Source organism: Rhodofomes roseus, assembly GCF_022264815.1.
Source record: "Rhodofomes roseus strain CIRM-BRFM 1785 chromosome Unknown C8Q71scaffold_32, whole genome shotgun sequence".
Lineage (NCBI taxonomy): Eukaryota > Fungi > Basidiomycota > Agaricomycetes > Polyporales > Fomitopsidaceae > Rhodofomes > Rhodofomes roseus.
In genome coordinates this window covers 263,334-277,248 of record NW_025952988.1, presented here as the reverse complement: position 1 = coordinate 277,248, position 13,915 = coordinate 263,334, and the positions used below count along the sequence as shown (strand labels likewise).

General features: G+C 57.5%; 3 protein-coding genes across 3 annotated transcripts; 1 reads left to right on the top strand and 2 right to left on the bottom strand.

The window, feature by feature from the left end:
• Positions 1-1,649: 1,649 nt before the first annotated feature.
• C8Q71DRAFT_727576 (uncharacterized protein) lies at positions 1,650-2,267 on the top strand (the record flags this gene model as incomplete). The annotated part of the gene is made up of 5 exons (XM_047921867.1): positions 1,650-1,655; positions 1,711-1,758; positions 1,810-1,871; positions 1,927-2,107; positions 2,223-2,267. 5 exons carry the CDS (start codon positions 1,650-1,652, stop codon positions 2,265-2,267), a joined length of 342 nt encoding a protein of 113 aa, XP_047773663.1.
• Positions 2,268-7,513: 5,246 nt separating this feature from the next.
• On the bottom strand, positions 7,514-7,900 carry C8Q71DRAFT_691744 (uncharacterized protein; the record flags this gene model as incomplete). The annotated part of the gene is made up of 1 exon (XM_047919870.1): positions 7,514-7,900. A coding segment is annotated over one exon (387 nt), but the record flags the coding sequence as incomplete, so codon positions are not given.
• Positions 7,901-12,272: 4,372 nt separating this feature from the next.
• C8Q71DRAFT_727574 (uncharacterized protein) lies at positions 12,273-13,746 on the bottom strand (the record flags this gene model as incomplete). The annotated part of the gene is made up of 5 exons (XM_047921866.1): positions 12,273-12,512; positions 12,587-13,118; positions 13,151-13,266; positions 13,596-13,611; positions 13,640-13,746. The coding sequence occupies 5 exons, from the start codon at positions 13,744-13,746 to the stop codon at positions 12,273-12,275; spliced, it is 1,011 nt and encodes a 336-aa protein (XP_047773661.1).
• Between the last annotated feature and the right edge of the window lie 169 nt (positions 13,747-13,915).

Genomic DNA, 13,915 nt, shown 5'->3' with positions numbered 1-13,915 from the left:
CGCGGCCCAGCGCTGCCAGTGGCCAGCGTTCTTTTGACCTTCACTGACTGCGATATCTACTCTCTCGTGGATCGCCCGCATACTTTCTGATTGTCTTCGCAACCCACGCAGAACTTTAGGTTTCGGAGGCCTACGCAAGTTGACAAACAAATGGCGCATCGACTGTGTTACTTCGAAAGCACTGCAACGTTCTTGAACACGTGTTTCGATCTCGAGACATTGCGGTACTCCGGATACCTGTCGCGCTGCATGCTGATCTAGACGATCTAGACGTAAGCACAAAACTTCGCGATAACAAGCAAGGATACTCATGCATAGAGCAGCAGCTTCGCCGCCGCTTTGAGGAGGCCTCCCTTAGTGTGATGCCTCTCTGGAAGACGCGAGACACAATCCGAAAAATGGTTCCACAGAAGTGGACAGTCAGCGTATTAAACAGACGTGGAATCTAGGCCGATGGCGCCACGGTGCTTATACTCAAGAGTTGGCCTACGTCCAACAACAAGTCCTAAATCTGTGGCCTCGCTGCTGCACGCCGGTGCGTCAGGGAGCGAAGTGTGCGCCACTCATTCTTCGTCTCTAAGTATGTCACGGTGACTGTAGGACTAGAGACGCATGTTCATAGCTGAGATCGGAGATCATCTACAGATCACATAGCGAAAGCGAATCACCGGGCATGCACAGTGTCGCCGTAGTCAGCTGCAAGATGATGGGCGCAGCGGTATCTCCCGGGAAAATGCGTGGATCCAATCGGTGCTGTAGTCTCCCTATTGACGTTTGCCCGATTTGGCTGACAATACCATCCAGCGTCATGTTGCCCCTTACAACGGCCAGGAACGGAGAACAGCGGAGAACAGCTTGGTCAGTGTGCCAAGAGGTGGCCAACGCGGATCATCCGCACACAAAGCCACGCTTGTTGCCACGCCGTGGCGCTTTGGCCACAGACACAAGGCGGGCCTCAGGCTTGCCCGCGTATAAATACCTGCGTACACAGCGACTTTAAGCCAAGCAACACCCACACATACGACCTTCCTGCGATGCATCGATTCACGCTGCAGCTACAGCCACTCTCTACGAGTGCGTTACCATTCCTCCTAACCACCCCGCCACCCGTCCATGAGACGGTTCACCGCCACATCGCCCGCGCCGCAGCCCTCGGAGCGCGACGACACAACCACCAGCTCGCCGTCCAGCCCCTCCGATGGCGATTCGATCATGAGTCGTGCACGTCATGTGTCACAGACTGTCCGCACGCCACAAAGTGCGGCCGGAGGCTCTTAAGCTCTGCGATGTGCGAGCATAAAGGCGCCGACTCTTCGGACTTATGGTGAGCCCTGTTCAGTTTGCCCACTCTGATCGCCACTCACGCCGACGAACCAGGCAACGTGCGCTGCAAGAGCCCTGGGTCGTCCAGAGATACCGCATGCGCCACGGTGCAGACTCAACGAGTTCATCGATGTAGAGCAACCGAGAACGAGCATCAGCCGATACTTTGGACGGCCATATGCGTCGATCCTTCGCGTTTGGAACCGCGGATCGGGCGTGACTGAGGAGTGCTGGGAAGAGCGTAAGCTTCTGGGCACGATCGCCCATGGAGATTCAGAGGCGAGCTCTTCGATCATACGGATTCTCCTCGCTTGTTATCGCGGCAGATGAAGGTATGTATTGAGTCTTCATCTACAGCGTGCTTTGCTCACGCATCGGCTCTTCCAGAGACTCCTGGAAGTACCCTCCATCGAGAGGCTCTTTGATCCAACTCAGGTACGTAGCCTTACATGCATAGCATCGTGTGATGGCTCACACTTCCTCCAGATATTCCCCTCCAGCCTCGACATGCTCGGTCTGAGCTTTGATTCGCCTTCACTATTCAACTTGTACGTCGTCTATTGCACTTGACTCTCTCCCTCATTGTGAATTCCTCGTCTGCAGTGACACCAAGTTCCTCGCCGACGATCCCAGCGCGACCCTGTTACCGAGCACCTCTTTGGCTGCACCAGAACTGGCTGAGAAGCGCTTGCAAGAAATCGACTCATACCTCGCAAGTCCCGTTTTCTTCCTGCACATCATCGAGTCGGCCATCGACGAGCCCGCACCCATCGAGGTCTCCACGGTAGGCCCGGCACCGAACGCGAGCGCGCCGTTGGCGACCACCAGCCCCTCATCGGTTCCGCGTAGCGTTCACGCGGTTAGCCCAATCCCGTCCCTCTGCTACCCCTCCTCCTCAGCCAACTCATCTCGGCACCAATCTAGCAGCCCAACAACATCCATGAACGCGGTGGACGCGTTCCATAGCCCACTTCCCTCCCTCTGCTACCCAGAGTCACTTCCCTCAGAGGGATCCATGCACCCCACCAGCCCCGCATCATCCATGGGTTCGTTGGACGTACAGTACGTCAGTCCGGTGTGCTACCCAGAGCCCCTGCGCTCCGAGGAGCCCGTTCACGCTGCCAGCCTAGTGGCATCCACGTACAACTCACCCTTCATGTGCAGTCCGGTACCTTCTCTATGCTACCCAGAGTCGGACACGGGGGAACCCATTCAGTCGGACGGCCTCGACAACCGCCCCTCGGTTCACGCCGACGACAGCCTAGCGCCGTCCCTAGTCGTTGAGCAGTCGCCCCTTCGCGCTTTCCCAAGCGCAATAAAAACCGACACTCTCCTTGTTTGTTTTTGTTTGTTTGTTCCCTTTATTGTCACTGAGGGCGTAGCCCTATGTAGACATAAGATGTACGTAGTGTAGAGTCCGTTGGTTGTCTAATGAATCACTGAGTATGCTCGAGCACCGTCGAGATAGGGGATATTAGTACAGTATGAGACAGGGTATAGTAGGTGGTGTGTGCGTCGTAGTAGTCGATCGCCGTAGGCGATCATTTCCGTTCGCTGTCTCGTAGCGTGAGCTCGCCGTACGTCGCCGCGAAGCGGCCTGTAGCGTGGATGTAGCGGAACAGTGGGCTCAACGCCTTCGGCTCGGTCAGAAGGTGGCGGACCGACCCCGCAACGGCGGGTCCAAGGTCGTGCGCTAGCCTCGCGCGTTGGTCGTCGTGCGCCGGGCACTCAAGCAGGTAGTGGTAAACTGATTCGCGTGCTGTGTCGCAGTTCGGGCAGGTGGGTGAGTCGACCTTCTTAATACGGTGGAGATGCTGCTGCAGTGGTGCGTGCTCTGTCCGCAGCTGGAAGAGGATGCTCGCGTGACGTCTCGGCAGCCTCTCGACGAGCTTCCCGTATTTCCGCGAGGGTAAGTCGGGATCGACTCTGTCCATGCGTTCCGTCCTGGGGGAGGTTCTCCACTCCGCTCTCGCCTTCTCGCCTAGTTCCTCGTTGAACGTTTGGCGTACCTTCGCCAAGCTGATTGGCAGGCTGGCCCTCAGCCATCTAGGCAGCTGGGCTGCTGCGCTCCCTTCTCCTCTCGCCGCTCTCTTCGCTTCTTCGTCTGCCATCTCATTCCCCTCTACGCCCTTGTGTCCCGGGACCCAGCGCAGCGTGAACTTGATGCCGGGGTGACGTCGGTGGAGGTTGTCGACTTCGCGGAGGAGCTTGTCGATAAGGTAGTGTCCTGGGTGCGGTTTACGGTTCTTAGAAGCCTGGAGGCAGGCTGTGTTGTCGGCTGCGCAGGATGCGACTCTGGCGCTGAGCTCGCGAGCGATGAGGGTGACTCCAAGCACCAGTCCGACGATCTCGGCCTCGTAAACGGTGTGGTGTTTCGCACTTCCTAGGTGGTATCGTAGGACCTTGGGCTGTTGTCCTGGGCGGAGAAGGACCGCCGCCGCTCCTACGCCTCCGTCAACGTCTGATCCATCCGTGTACACGTGGGGTCCCGGTTTGTACGCCCATTTCTCCTCCTCCTCCAGGGCCGCGTCCTTGTTCTCCGCCATGGAGACGTTGAAGGGGGGACGCCATCCCGGCGGGAGCCGGACAGCGTCGATGGTCTCGATCTCCGTAGGTCGCAGCTTATAGGCTTCGAGGGTCTCGTGTAAGGGACTCCGATGCCGTTGTACATATCTTGCTGCGGCCTGTTTGACATGGCAATGGAGTGGGTGCGTCGGGGGGAGGGTGCATAGTCTAGAAATTTCGCGCATTATCATTTTATCGACAAGGAGGTGGAAGGGGAGAAGATTCAGGTGCGCTTCCATCACGTCTGTTGCGGTCGTTCTCATCGCTCCAGTCATCATGATGCAGGCCTGGCGGTGCACCCTTGCCAGTTTGCGTATGACTCCAACTGAGCCGTACAGCCGCTGTCGGTTCTCTATCGCTCTCTGTGGAGTGATCCATACGCTCGCCGCGTAGAGCATGCCCGGTAACAACATCTGCTGGTACAAGGACTTGACATGGCGTAGTGATATTCCGCCCTTCGGGCGTGCCAGCCGTCCAAACTGCATCAACCAAGTCGTACCCTTCTTCAGGGCGTACTCAGCTTGTCTCTTGAAGCTGAGCTTCCGATCAATCCAGACTCCCAGGAACTTTGCAGCGTCCGTGGGTTGGACAGTTCCATCTGAGAGGGCTAGAGGAGGGTCCCATGTCGTTTGCCCCAAGACTAGGGTCCGCGTGTACAAGGTTGAGCTTCGAGATTTCGAAGCGAGAGTTCCTTGTGCGGGACCAGTGCTTTGCACCACCGCGGCGCTCCATGTAGCTCTTGAGCGCCGCTGTGGTGCTTTCGAGAGTCTTCCCGATTGCGACAGCTGCCACGTCGTCAATGAACCCCAGCGCCATCTCGCCGTTCTGCGCGTTTGCGCACTCGAGTAGCACCAAGTTGTAGATTTTGTAAAGAAGCACTGAGAGCGGGCATCCTTGGTCGATGCCGCTCAAGATCACAAACAGCTCTGATACGAAATCGTCAAATGACAACTTTGTTCGTCTGCCATGGAGCTTGCGGCGCAGCCATCCCACGATCGTCTCTGGTATGCCTAGTCTGCGCATCTCGTGGAACAGGCGTTCAGGGATCGCACTCGGGAAGGCTGCCTCCACATCTAGGAAGAGTATGGAGGCAACCTTCTTGGTTCGCCACGCATCGTAGACAGTTTTCGTGAGCAGGTGTAGAGAATCGGTCGTTGTACGACCGGCTCGGCCACCGAAGTGGTGCTTGGGTAGCAACCCGAGCTTCTCGAGTTCGAACTCGACCATCTCTGTCACGCACGATGAGAGGATCTTGCCCATGCAATTCATGAGCGCGATGGGGCGGTAAGACTTGGCGATAGAGTAATCGCTGCGCCCTGGTTTTCGCAGGACCACCGTGATCGAGTGTTTCCACCGATCCGGGTAGTATTGCAAGTCGAACGTGGCACGGAAAAGCGGACCCAGAATTGGCACGAGTAGATCTGCGCACCTTTTGTAGACCTCGTTTGGGACCCCGTCGGGTCCCGATGCTTTGAACTCCTTCAGACGGTGGCATGCGTCGTGGATTTGCTCGTTCGTGACGTGCGCAAACTCAAACGCGTTTGGTGGGAAGGGATTGTCGTCGGGTGGCTCGATGTCGGGAGGGGGCTGCGGGAAGAAGGTTTCATACAAGATCTTGCTCTTGGCTTCATTCTCCTGTTCGAGCACGGTGCTGCCCGGGCGACGGAGAGCGGGTACCCTGCTCTTGCTGCCGTCCGACGATCCTGCGCGGATGTACTTGCCAACCGTCCAGACTGAACGTGTGTCCGCTTCTTCCAACCACGCGTCCCAGTGCGCACGCTTGGCCGACCGGATCTGGTCACCGTAGCGGTTGCGGAGGGACCGGTATTCCCGGTGGATGGGGTGGTCCGGGAACTCCCGTAACTTCCAGGCTCGTCGTCCGAGTCGCCCTACCTCCCGGCGCAGGTTGTTGAGCTCCTTGGAGTACCATCGCTTGGCGAAGGGAGGCGGCTTCGTTTCCGGTACGGTCTCTTCGATCGTCTCGGTGAGCGCATTCATTAGGGCATCAAGGATCACGTTAAAACTCTCCTTCGTGGGTATCCCCTTCTCAACGTCTGGGAGATCCTGCAGGCGGAGCACCAGCTTCGTCCGGAACTCGGGCCATTCGACCTTGCGGAAGTTCCGAAACGTCCTTGGCGTGGAATGCGGGAGATCCAACTGGAGAGTGGTCACCACGGGAAAGTGGTCGGTGGCGGGTGGGCGGAGGTCCAGAGCTGTCCTGCATTCCAGGAGGCTGTCGGCCAGGCCTTTGGAAGCGAAGACATTATCTGGGCGAGTGAGGTTCTTAGTATTCATAGCTTCTAGGGTGGGGATCCCTTCGGGAAGGAGCATATGAAGATCAAAAGCACTCAGCAATTTGATCAACTCCTCCGCACGGTTCAGGTTTTGGTCCGTGAAGAGGTGCATGTTGCGCTCGTCGTCCCACAGCGGGTGATGTCGGTTGAAGTCGCCCAGCCATACGACTTGGGCGTCCTCTTCGTCATCGTCCCGGAGTAGTCGCCTTGTCTCACGAGCCAGACGCGCCTGGACAAGGTCGTTGTCCTGCGGGTTGTAGATGTTGAACAAATGGAGGAGCGTGGTGGGGGTGCGCAGCGTGAGAGCAGTGATGTCCGGGGAAGGGACTGGGATCGCTGTCCAGCTGTTAGTGGATACACGTTTGTTAACGAGGGTCAACGAGCGGGACGTAGCCTCGTTGTCCTTGTGTCCGGTGGGGTAGATAACGATCCAATTTTGCGACGCTCGTGTGTTCTTCAGGAAGTCGATGTGTGGTTCCTGAAGAGCGACGATGTCGAAGTCGGCGATGCTGTGGAGGAGGGCGGATTGCGCGGTGTTCGACTTGTTGACATTCAGCTGGCAGATCTTCAAGGTCTTGGCGTTGTCATTCATCATAGTGGTCCCATAGTTCCTGGCTACTATTTGACTGCCGAGGCCTGGGTCGTGCCGCTGATGGTGAACGCCGTCCAAATCCGCCTTCTTTTGTCAACGTCGTCTGCCGTCTCCCACTGGAGTCGCGGAAGTCGCGCGTCTGTGGGCGCGAGCGGTCAGTAGCAACGGGGACCATGTTAGCAGACGAGAACGCAGGGCGTCGTCCTCGTCCGCGTCGGTCTGGTGACCTCTGGCGTTCCAATCCGGGAGGATCGCGGGCATCTGCCATGTTCCGGTACCAGTCATCAGACACCACGCCTTGAGAGGGTGGTGGTCCTCCAGGCGGGGGATATCTGGCTGGCCGAGGTGCCGTTGCCGCAGCAAAGGCCTCCCAGTCAGCCATTTCGGTACGGAGTTCCCACGTAGTCGGGTCCTCTAGGTCGGGGAAGAGGCGGTATTTACTCGTCGGGTCAGCCTGCTGCAGCCTCTGGCTAGCCCGAATGAACGTCGGGCACAGCCTGTCCCAGGACGCATGGCTGTTGTGATTCTCGTCACAGTTTACGCACTTCCACTCCACTGGAGTGGCCGTGCATTCCTGTGTCTTGTGCTCAGTCGAAGCGCAGGTTCCACAGGTCTCATCGCCGCGACAGTGTGCCGCGAGATGGTTAGGCTCGTACTTCTGACACTTGAGGCAGCGTCGTGCCTCCTTGGGTTGCTTCTCGGTCTTGATCTTGCGACCCAAGACCGTTGCCCCATATATCAACGCCGCATTCGCTGCTTTGAGCGTACGGAACTTGGCCAACATGTGGGCCGTCATCTGCCCCTGCTTGCGCTTGTCGACTGGCTTAATCCAGTGACAAGTCATTAGACTCCGGCTGGCCCAATCGTTCTCCCTTTCAAGCGCGCGATACGCCTGCTCGCTGGGTTGGAAGTACGCTGGAACGTTACGGAAGAAGACGAGGTAGCCCCTCTCTCGGATCACAGCCTCGTAGCCAAAACCCTTCGTGAACGCGGTCATGTTATCCGTCTTTAGAAGCCACTTGGCCATGCTCGCGTTCGACGTCTCATACAGGAGGCCACCCTCCTTGAGTTTGCTCACCGCGACGAAACGTTCCCCTTCAGGGAACGTTGCCGGGTCCTTCGTCATGAGCTCGAGCGCGCGGTTCGCTTTCTCGACCAGCTCTTGTTCTGTGAGGGGGTTGCCCTCGGCATCCGCCCGGGACTTCACGTCCACGAGTACCTGGCGAGCATTCCGCTCCTGTCGCGCAATCGTCGGCGCGTGCTCCCTAGGGAGTTGGCGACGCGCCATATCCGCGTATGACCGTCTCGGGTCACTCCCCCGTATCTCTCCATCCTCCGGCGGTTCGCCCCACTGGCGATGGTCCGCCGGTGGAGGTGCTGCAGCCGCCGCTGTCGCCGCCTTCTGCATCACCTCCTCGAACTCCGTACGCATTCTCCCCATGGATTCCATCTCCTTCGCAAGACGGGATTGACTGTCTGATAACTTGCTCACCTCGGTCACCAGTCTGCCCATCACCCCTTCTAATTCCGTTGCCTTTCGCTGATCCTCATCCTCGACTTCCTCCGACCAGGTTCGCGTGGCTACCGCTATCTTGTCGATCGTCGGTCCGAGTTTCGCAAGCAGGGCGTTGGAGGTTTGGTCGTCCGAGATGGATTTGGCATAGGTCGCGAAAGCGCAGAGGGCCTCCCGTACCGGTGCCGATGCGTGCCCAGCAAGGTGAAGTAGGCCGCTCGTCATCGAATCTAGGCTCGGGCGATCCTCCTCTGGTATCCAGTCTCTGCTACGGAGCAAGGCGTAGGCCTTCTCGTACGTGTCCACTTTCTTCCTGCTGCTAATCATGTCCGGCGAGTCGTCGAACTTAGCTGGCGAGCCGCCTGGCCGGAGGCTGGCGCTACGTGTCCCTGCCGACTTGGAGTCCTTCGACACCGGTGTTTTCTTCGATGTCTGCGACATCGAGTAGGACTAGTCACTCAGGGAGTACTAGTCTTATTGCCTTAGAGAGTCTATATAGCTCCTTAGGTCGTCCACACGTCCGTCTGCCTCACCCCTTAGGAGGTCGGGACCGTGGGAAAAATGTCGACAGTGGAGGTAAGAAGCAAGAAGGGTTCGCAGAGCTCTGTATGGCGCGGGTGCTTGATGTGAGGTGAAGTAAATGGTACGTGGTAGATGAAACAGGGTCTTGAGTAGCTTCCAAAAGCGAGCCCGTCTTTCAGAGGCTGCTTTTGACGAGCAGACAGGGGGTCGACACTCTCCTTATCCCTCTCCCTCACCCCGCATGCGCCACGGCTCCCCCTCTCGAAACCGCGCGTCCTCCCTATCCAGCGAGACCTACCAGGACTTCGTTCTCCCCGGCACGCTGCGCAACGTCCAATCCTCTCTGGACCCGGCTAATACCTCATTCACCTACACCGACGGCGCCTTCCGGTGCCCCGCCCCCGGGTGCAAGTACATGCCGCCTTCCGCGCGGCGCAAGTCGGACATTCGGCGGCACCTGGAGACACACCGCTCGAATGAGAACCAGGCAGCGCTGGGTGTACTGTGGTGCGCCTGTCGATTCCGCAGAGCAGTACGGTATCAAGAACGTCGGCCAGACCTCGGTCGCCAGGGTGTATGTGGTTGCACCAAAATTTAGTACCTCAGCGACGCGCTGGGCGTCGGCGAACGCGCGCTCATCAATCGAATGCGCCTCGTCCTCGACAAGCAACGCGACGCGGACAAGACTCGTGCAACCATAGGCAAGAAACTAGAGCTTCGCTGGTATGTTTCGAGGGCGGGACAGTTGTCTTGCTCGAGGACATCGTCAGCCGAGACTGGATGTCGGATCCTGCGCTCAGCGCTCAGAACGGTGAAAACGGGGGCTTGATGTCGATGATGATCGACTGTCGTGACTCTACTTACTTACACGCGCCCGTACACAAAGACCGGAGGCCTGACGAAGCTTATCGTGTGACTGCCAAACGTGCAGTGAATAGCTATGCGACCGCACTGCGATGCGTGAGGACAGTGAATCGCCGTACGCTTCTTCGTTACATCGATCCTAGCCTATGTGTGTGCGCCATGCTCTAGTTCGGTCAGATCGCGCAGACAACCGCGACCCCTATTGAATGTCTAGGTCTCGCGCATCACCTAGCCCACTCTTGCCTTGGAAAAGCGGTAACGCCTGTGGTGTGACTGAAGGATGAGAGATGAGGTTATCTACAGACAATGCAACACACCGCCTGGAGTAGCTACCTCCCACCATCGCATTGCGAACCTGTAGGGGCCCCTTGGAGCGCTTTCGTGACGTCGGGATAGCTGATGATGCCTGGACTCTCAACACGCCCTCCCACAAGTACAAGCGTACGACCATTACGCTTCGCTCGGGAGGACTCTCCCGCGCGAGACGCACCAGTCGAGCGACCGCCTTCTTCCTTGAGTTGCATAATCAGTCGACCACCGAACGGTAGCAGCTGCAGGTTCAGTCAATTTGTCGGGGCGAGCGGACGCCAGAGGCGCACGAGGACACGGAGGTCTGCGAACGGTAGCATCTTCGGCAGTAGGAGTCACGTCTCCCTGGGCAGCAGGGGGAGCAGACTGCGAGGAGGCGAATGTGCCAGGGCGCAACCCGGCAGGAATGGTCTGCACATGCACTGGAGTCGCCTCAGCGCGCGATGGTCCGTGAGGGGTGTGTCTCCTGCTCTGCATCATGGAATAGATATGCCTTCGGGTTCGAGCATTTTGAGGCAGTGTGTGCTCGTATTCATATGAACTCTTTCAGGTGAGCGAGTATCAGGTCTTGCGTGTCCGGCTTCTCGAGGATGTATGCGCGAGTCTCGTCATAGCCATAGCGTTCCGTCGTAGCTGGGATACGTGTGCTTCGTGACGAGCCCGCCATGCTCTTAGCGCCTCGCATTGGTCGATCTTCACCACCATCCCGTGTCAGCTCCAGCATGGACAGCATAAAAGGGGACATACGTTCAGCATTCGGCGCCACTGAGCACTCCTGCCGCCTCGTTTCGTAGCACGGCCTAAGGGTGCCTATGCTCGATGGGTAGGAGGAATGGTAACGCGTGCAGAGAACGCCGTATACACAGTGTAGGAATAGTGGCAGACGACGCTGTGTGGCGACGAGACATGTTGAATGGAAGCGAGAGGTAGCAGGATGCAGGGATTGGTTCGAAGACGAAGTGGCCTTTATACCCTGGGTCAGCCCCTGAATGGGGATGCCGGCGGAGGACCCGAGTTAAGGAGAATGGCGGACAAAGCGAATGGCGAATGTCAAAGCAATGCAGCGTATAAAGCGTGACGCGAACGACGCGACCGCATCCTCCGTGAGCCACGATGCTTGATTTACGAGGGTGCTACTCACCAAAGCGTATTCTGTGATTGTATGCGCATGCGACGCGTTAATGCCACTTACCACAAGACGGTCTCAACGACGTACCACCGTCATCGCACGTCGTGGGCCAGATTCGCATATCCTCTCCTACAGTACATCAAGGGTTGTGCCTATCAATTATAGAAATCGTTCAGCTGTCGATTCTGAGGTTGGCGATCTTCGGTTTGGACGAAACGTCAGAGCAGATGCGGGGTGGTCAACATCAGTGGCCGGCTACTATAGACAGCAAGTCGAACTATGGCGTGTAGCCTCAGGTTCCAGGGACTAGAATCCGAGAGTCTTGAAAGATCAATAGCAAGTCAAGTAGCATCACTCTGCACGCCTTGGAGATGCAGACTGGATGCAGAGGACGACGTCGACATCAAAATTTGGCACGCCGGTGTGGCACGGTCCTGCGGAATCGGCATCGGGGCTTGGATCTCGATCTCTCAGCCACAGTCGGCGGATGGGCAGTGGCGAGGAGGCCTGCCACTTGGCGGTACCTTCAAGGGCTTCGTCATGCTTCATGATCCTCTAGAACTGGGATTTGTTGGATTCAACCCTTCGAAAATATACAGCGCAGGCTCACGATCTGTCCTGGGGCGCGAGCATCTACAAGGAGATCCCAATTGGCAAGTCTCAGGTGCAGGCTGACGCGCAAGGCTGTTTAGGATCGTAAACAGTACTTACGTCTCACTTGATCATTCGAGTCGAGCCCTGCTCAATACTTGTAACCTCCTACGGTTATGGTCGCGATGCTCGAGGACTCTTGCGAGCATTGCGAAGAAGCTTGCGCGGAGCCTACGTCTTCGGATGCCGAGAACAAGGACGAAGAGAAACAGCAGGCGCAGGACTCGGAAGGCGTTGAATGTCTGTAAGTACGCTACTGTGTGTTCAATCATTGCGTTCTGATACGGCATTTGTGCAATTAAGCGGAGCCTTGGTCATGGTCATGTCTGTTCGTCTGACCAACTACTTCCTCACTACCGACTGCGCCCACACGTTGGTCGGCTTCGTACGCTGATATGCTCGAGCTACGAGTCGACCCAGATAGCGTACAAGCACTGTCTGTTAGGGAGGAGATTATCCTGCAGATGCAGTACGGCGGGTTCCGGTAGCCCTAAGAACTCGCTTACGTTGTCATCCGACGACCTCGAGTTCCTCGCAGACTCCCACTCCCGTCTCCGCTGTGCGACGTGCACTCAACGATCCGGCATGCTCCCACACTCCATCTATCACGCAGCAGGCAATGCAAGAAGCCCCATCATCGAAGCCCCCTCCGCCGTTGTTACCACCGGCGCCGTGCGCCCGCGCCCGCCTCAGCGTGACACTTGGGGGTGAGACCGCAAGCTTGCCGGACGCTCCCACATCGGCGTGGTCCTGGCGGAATTATATCCACACTCGTATAGGGCACAGGCGAACAAGAGCGCGGCGTCCAGACCTGCCTCCAGGACGTGGGTGGTAGTGCCTCTCTTATCGCCACCATTGACGAGCTCGCGACTGGATGGCGCGCTACCGCCGGTATTGGCGCCGCCGCGTGCTCCGCCTTCGTAGCCGTCGGTCCCGTCCTCGACCCCCCCTGCCGCTGCTTCCAGACAATCGACGCCGACGCAGCATCTGCGGATATAATCTTCATCCCAGGCGTTGGCTTCTGGCTCGCCTCTCCTGCTTGTGAAGCTGTCGACTTTGACAACAGACGAGTTCTCCAATTTTTGGGGATCTTGGCTATAGGCCACCCGCTCTCGCAGCGATGATCCGTTCTCAGAGTTCGGATCGTTGCAACCTGTGCAGCCGCAGCCCCCTTCTTCACGTTCGACTGGATCCTTCGACGAGGTGGTGAACGATAGCGTGACGACGGACAGGACCTTCCTCACACCCAAGGACACGGGGTTTGACTTCACCTTTAAGGTATATACCAGGGCCGCCAACACCATCCGCCTCGTCGTCTGCGTCTGCACCGGCCCGAATAGAGCATAGCCGATGTCTCTACGACCCGAGTCAGGAAGGCTTCCTCGTACCCAGGCCGATGGCCGGCCACTTGCTCTCCTCTGCTACTTGCTATACCTAGTCCGGAATAAACCCCCTTTACTTCGGCATCTACAGATTTGTTGGGCGATGGTGGCTTTCTGGAACCCTGTAGCGGATGGGTCACCACCGACTGTCAGTCAGCTGGCGCCGGCTCGAGCTATGAAATTTGCGCCGGTGCAGAGCACGGAGATAGGTGAACATCCGCGCAGAGCTGCAGCTTTGCAGAAGGTTGTTTCTGGCTGTATCGCCATAACACACGATATCGAGTCTAGGAAGTTGCGGGAAGTTACGGATCGAAGGTGTTCACAAAGTCCAGTGGCAAGATGCACTGTTCCTCAAATGATCACCTGATGTTCGACGCGCAAGTTCAACAGGCGATGTGTGTTGTTCACGCGGTATGGCCACCATTTCTCTTCCCTTTTGTTGGACGCTTACCTCCGTAGATGCTGCCCTGAATGCGTATCACTTATGCCTTCAACCAAACATTTGCAACATCTATCACTGCATGTTGCGTGATCGCCCGCCGTCGAACAGGCACAGATTTGCATAACAACGACTCGTTAAGGGGATTGTCTGGCAGCGGCATGGTATTGAGTTACCCGTCTACTTCAGTACTTGCGACCGATGAACCGCGAGGCTCAAGGCTGACAACATATTGGTCTAGACTGCACCCAGAGGACGTGGAACGGTGTACTCAATTCGGGCCAAGTGGCGTTGTGCGGGGATACCGTCTGTCAAGTCCTCGTGGTACGATC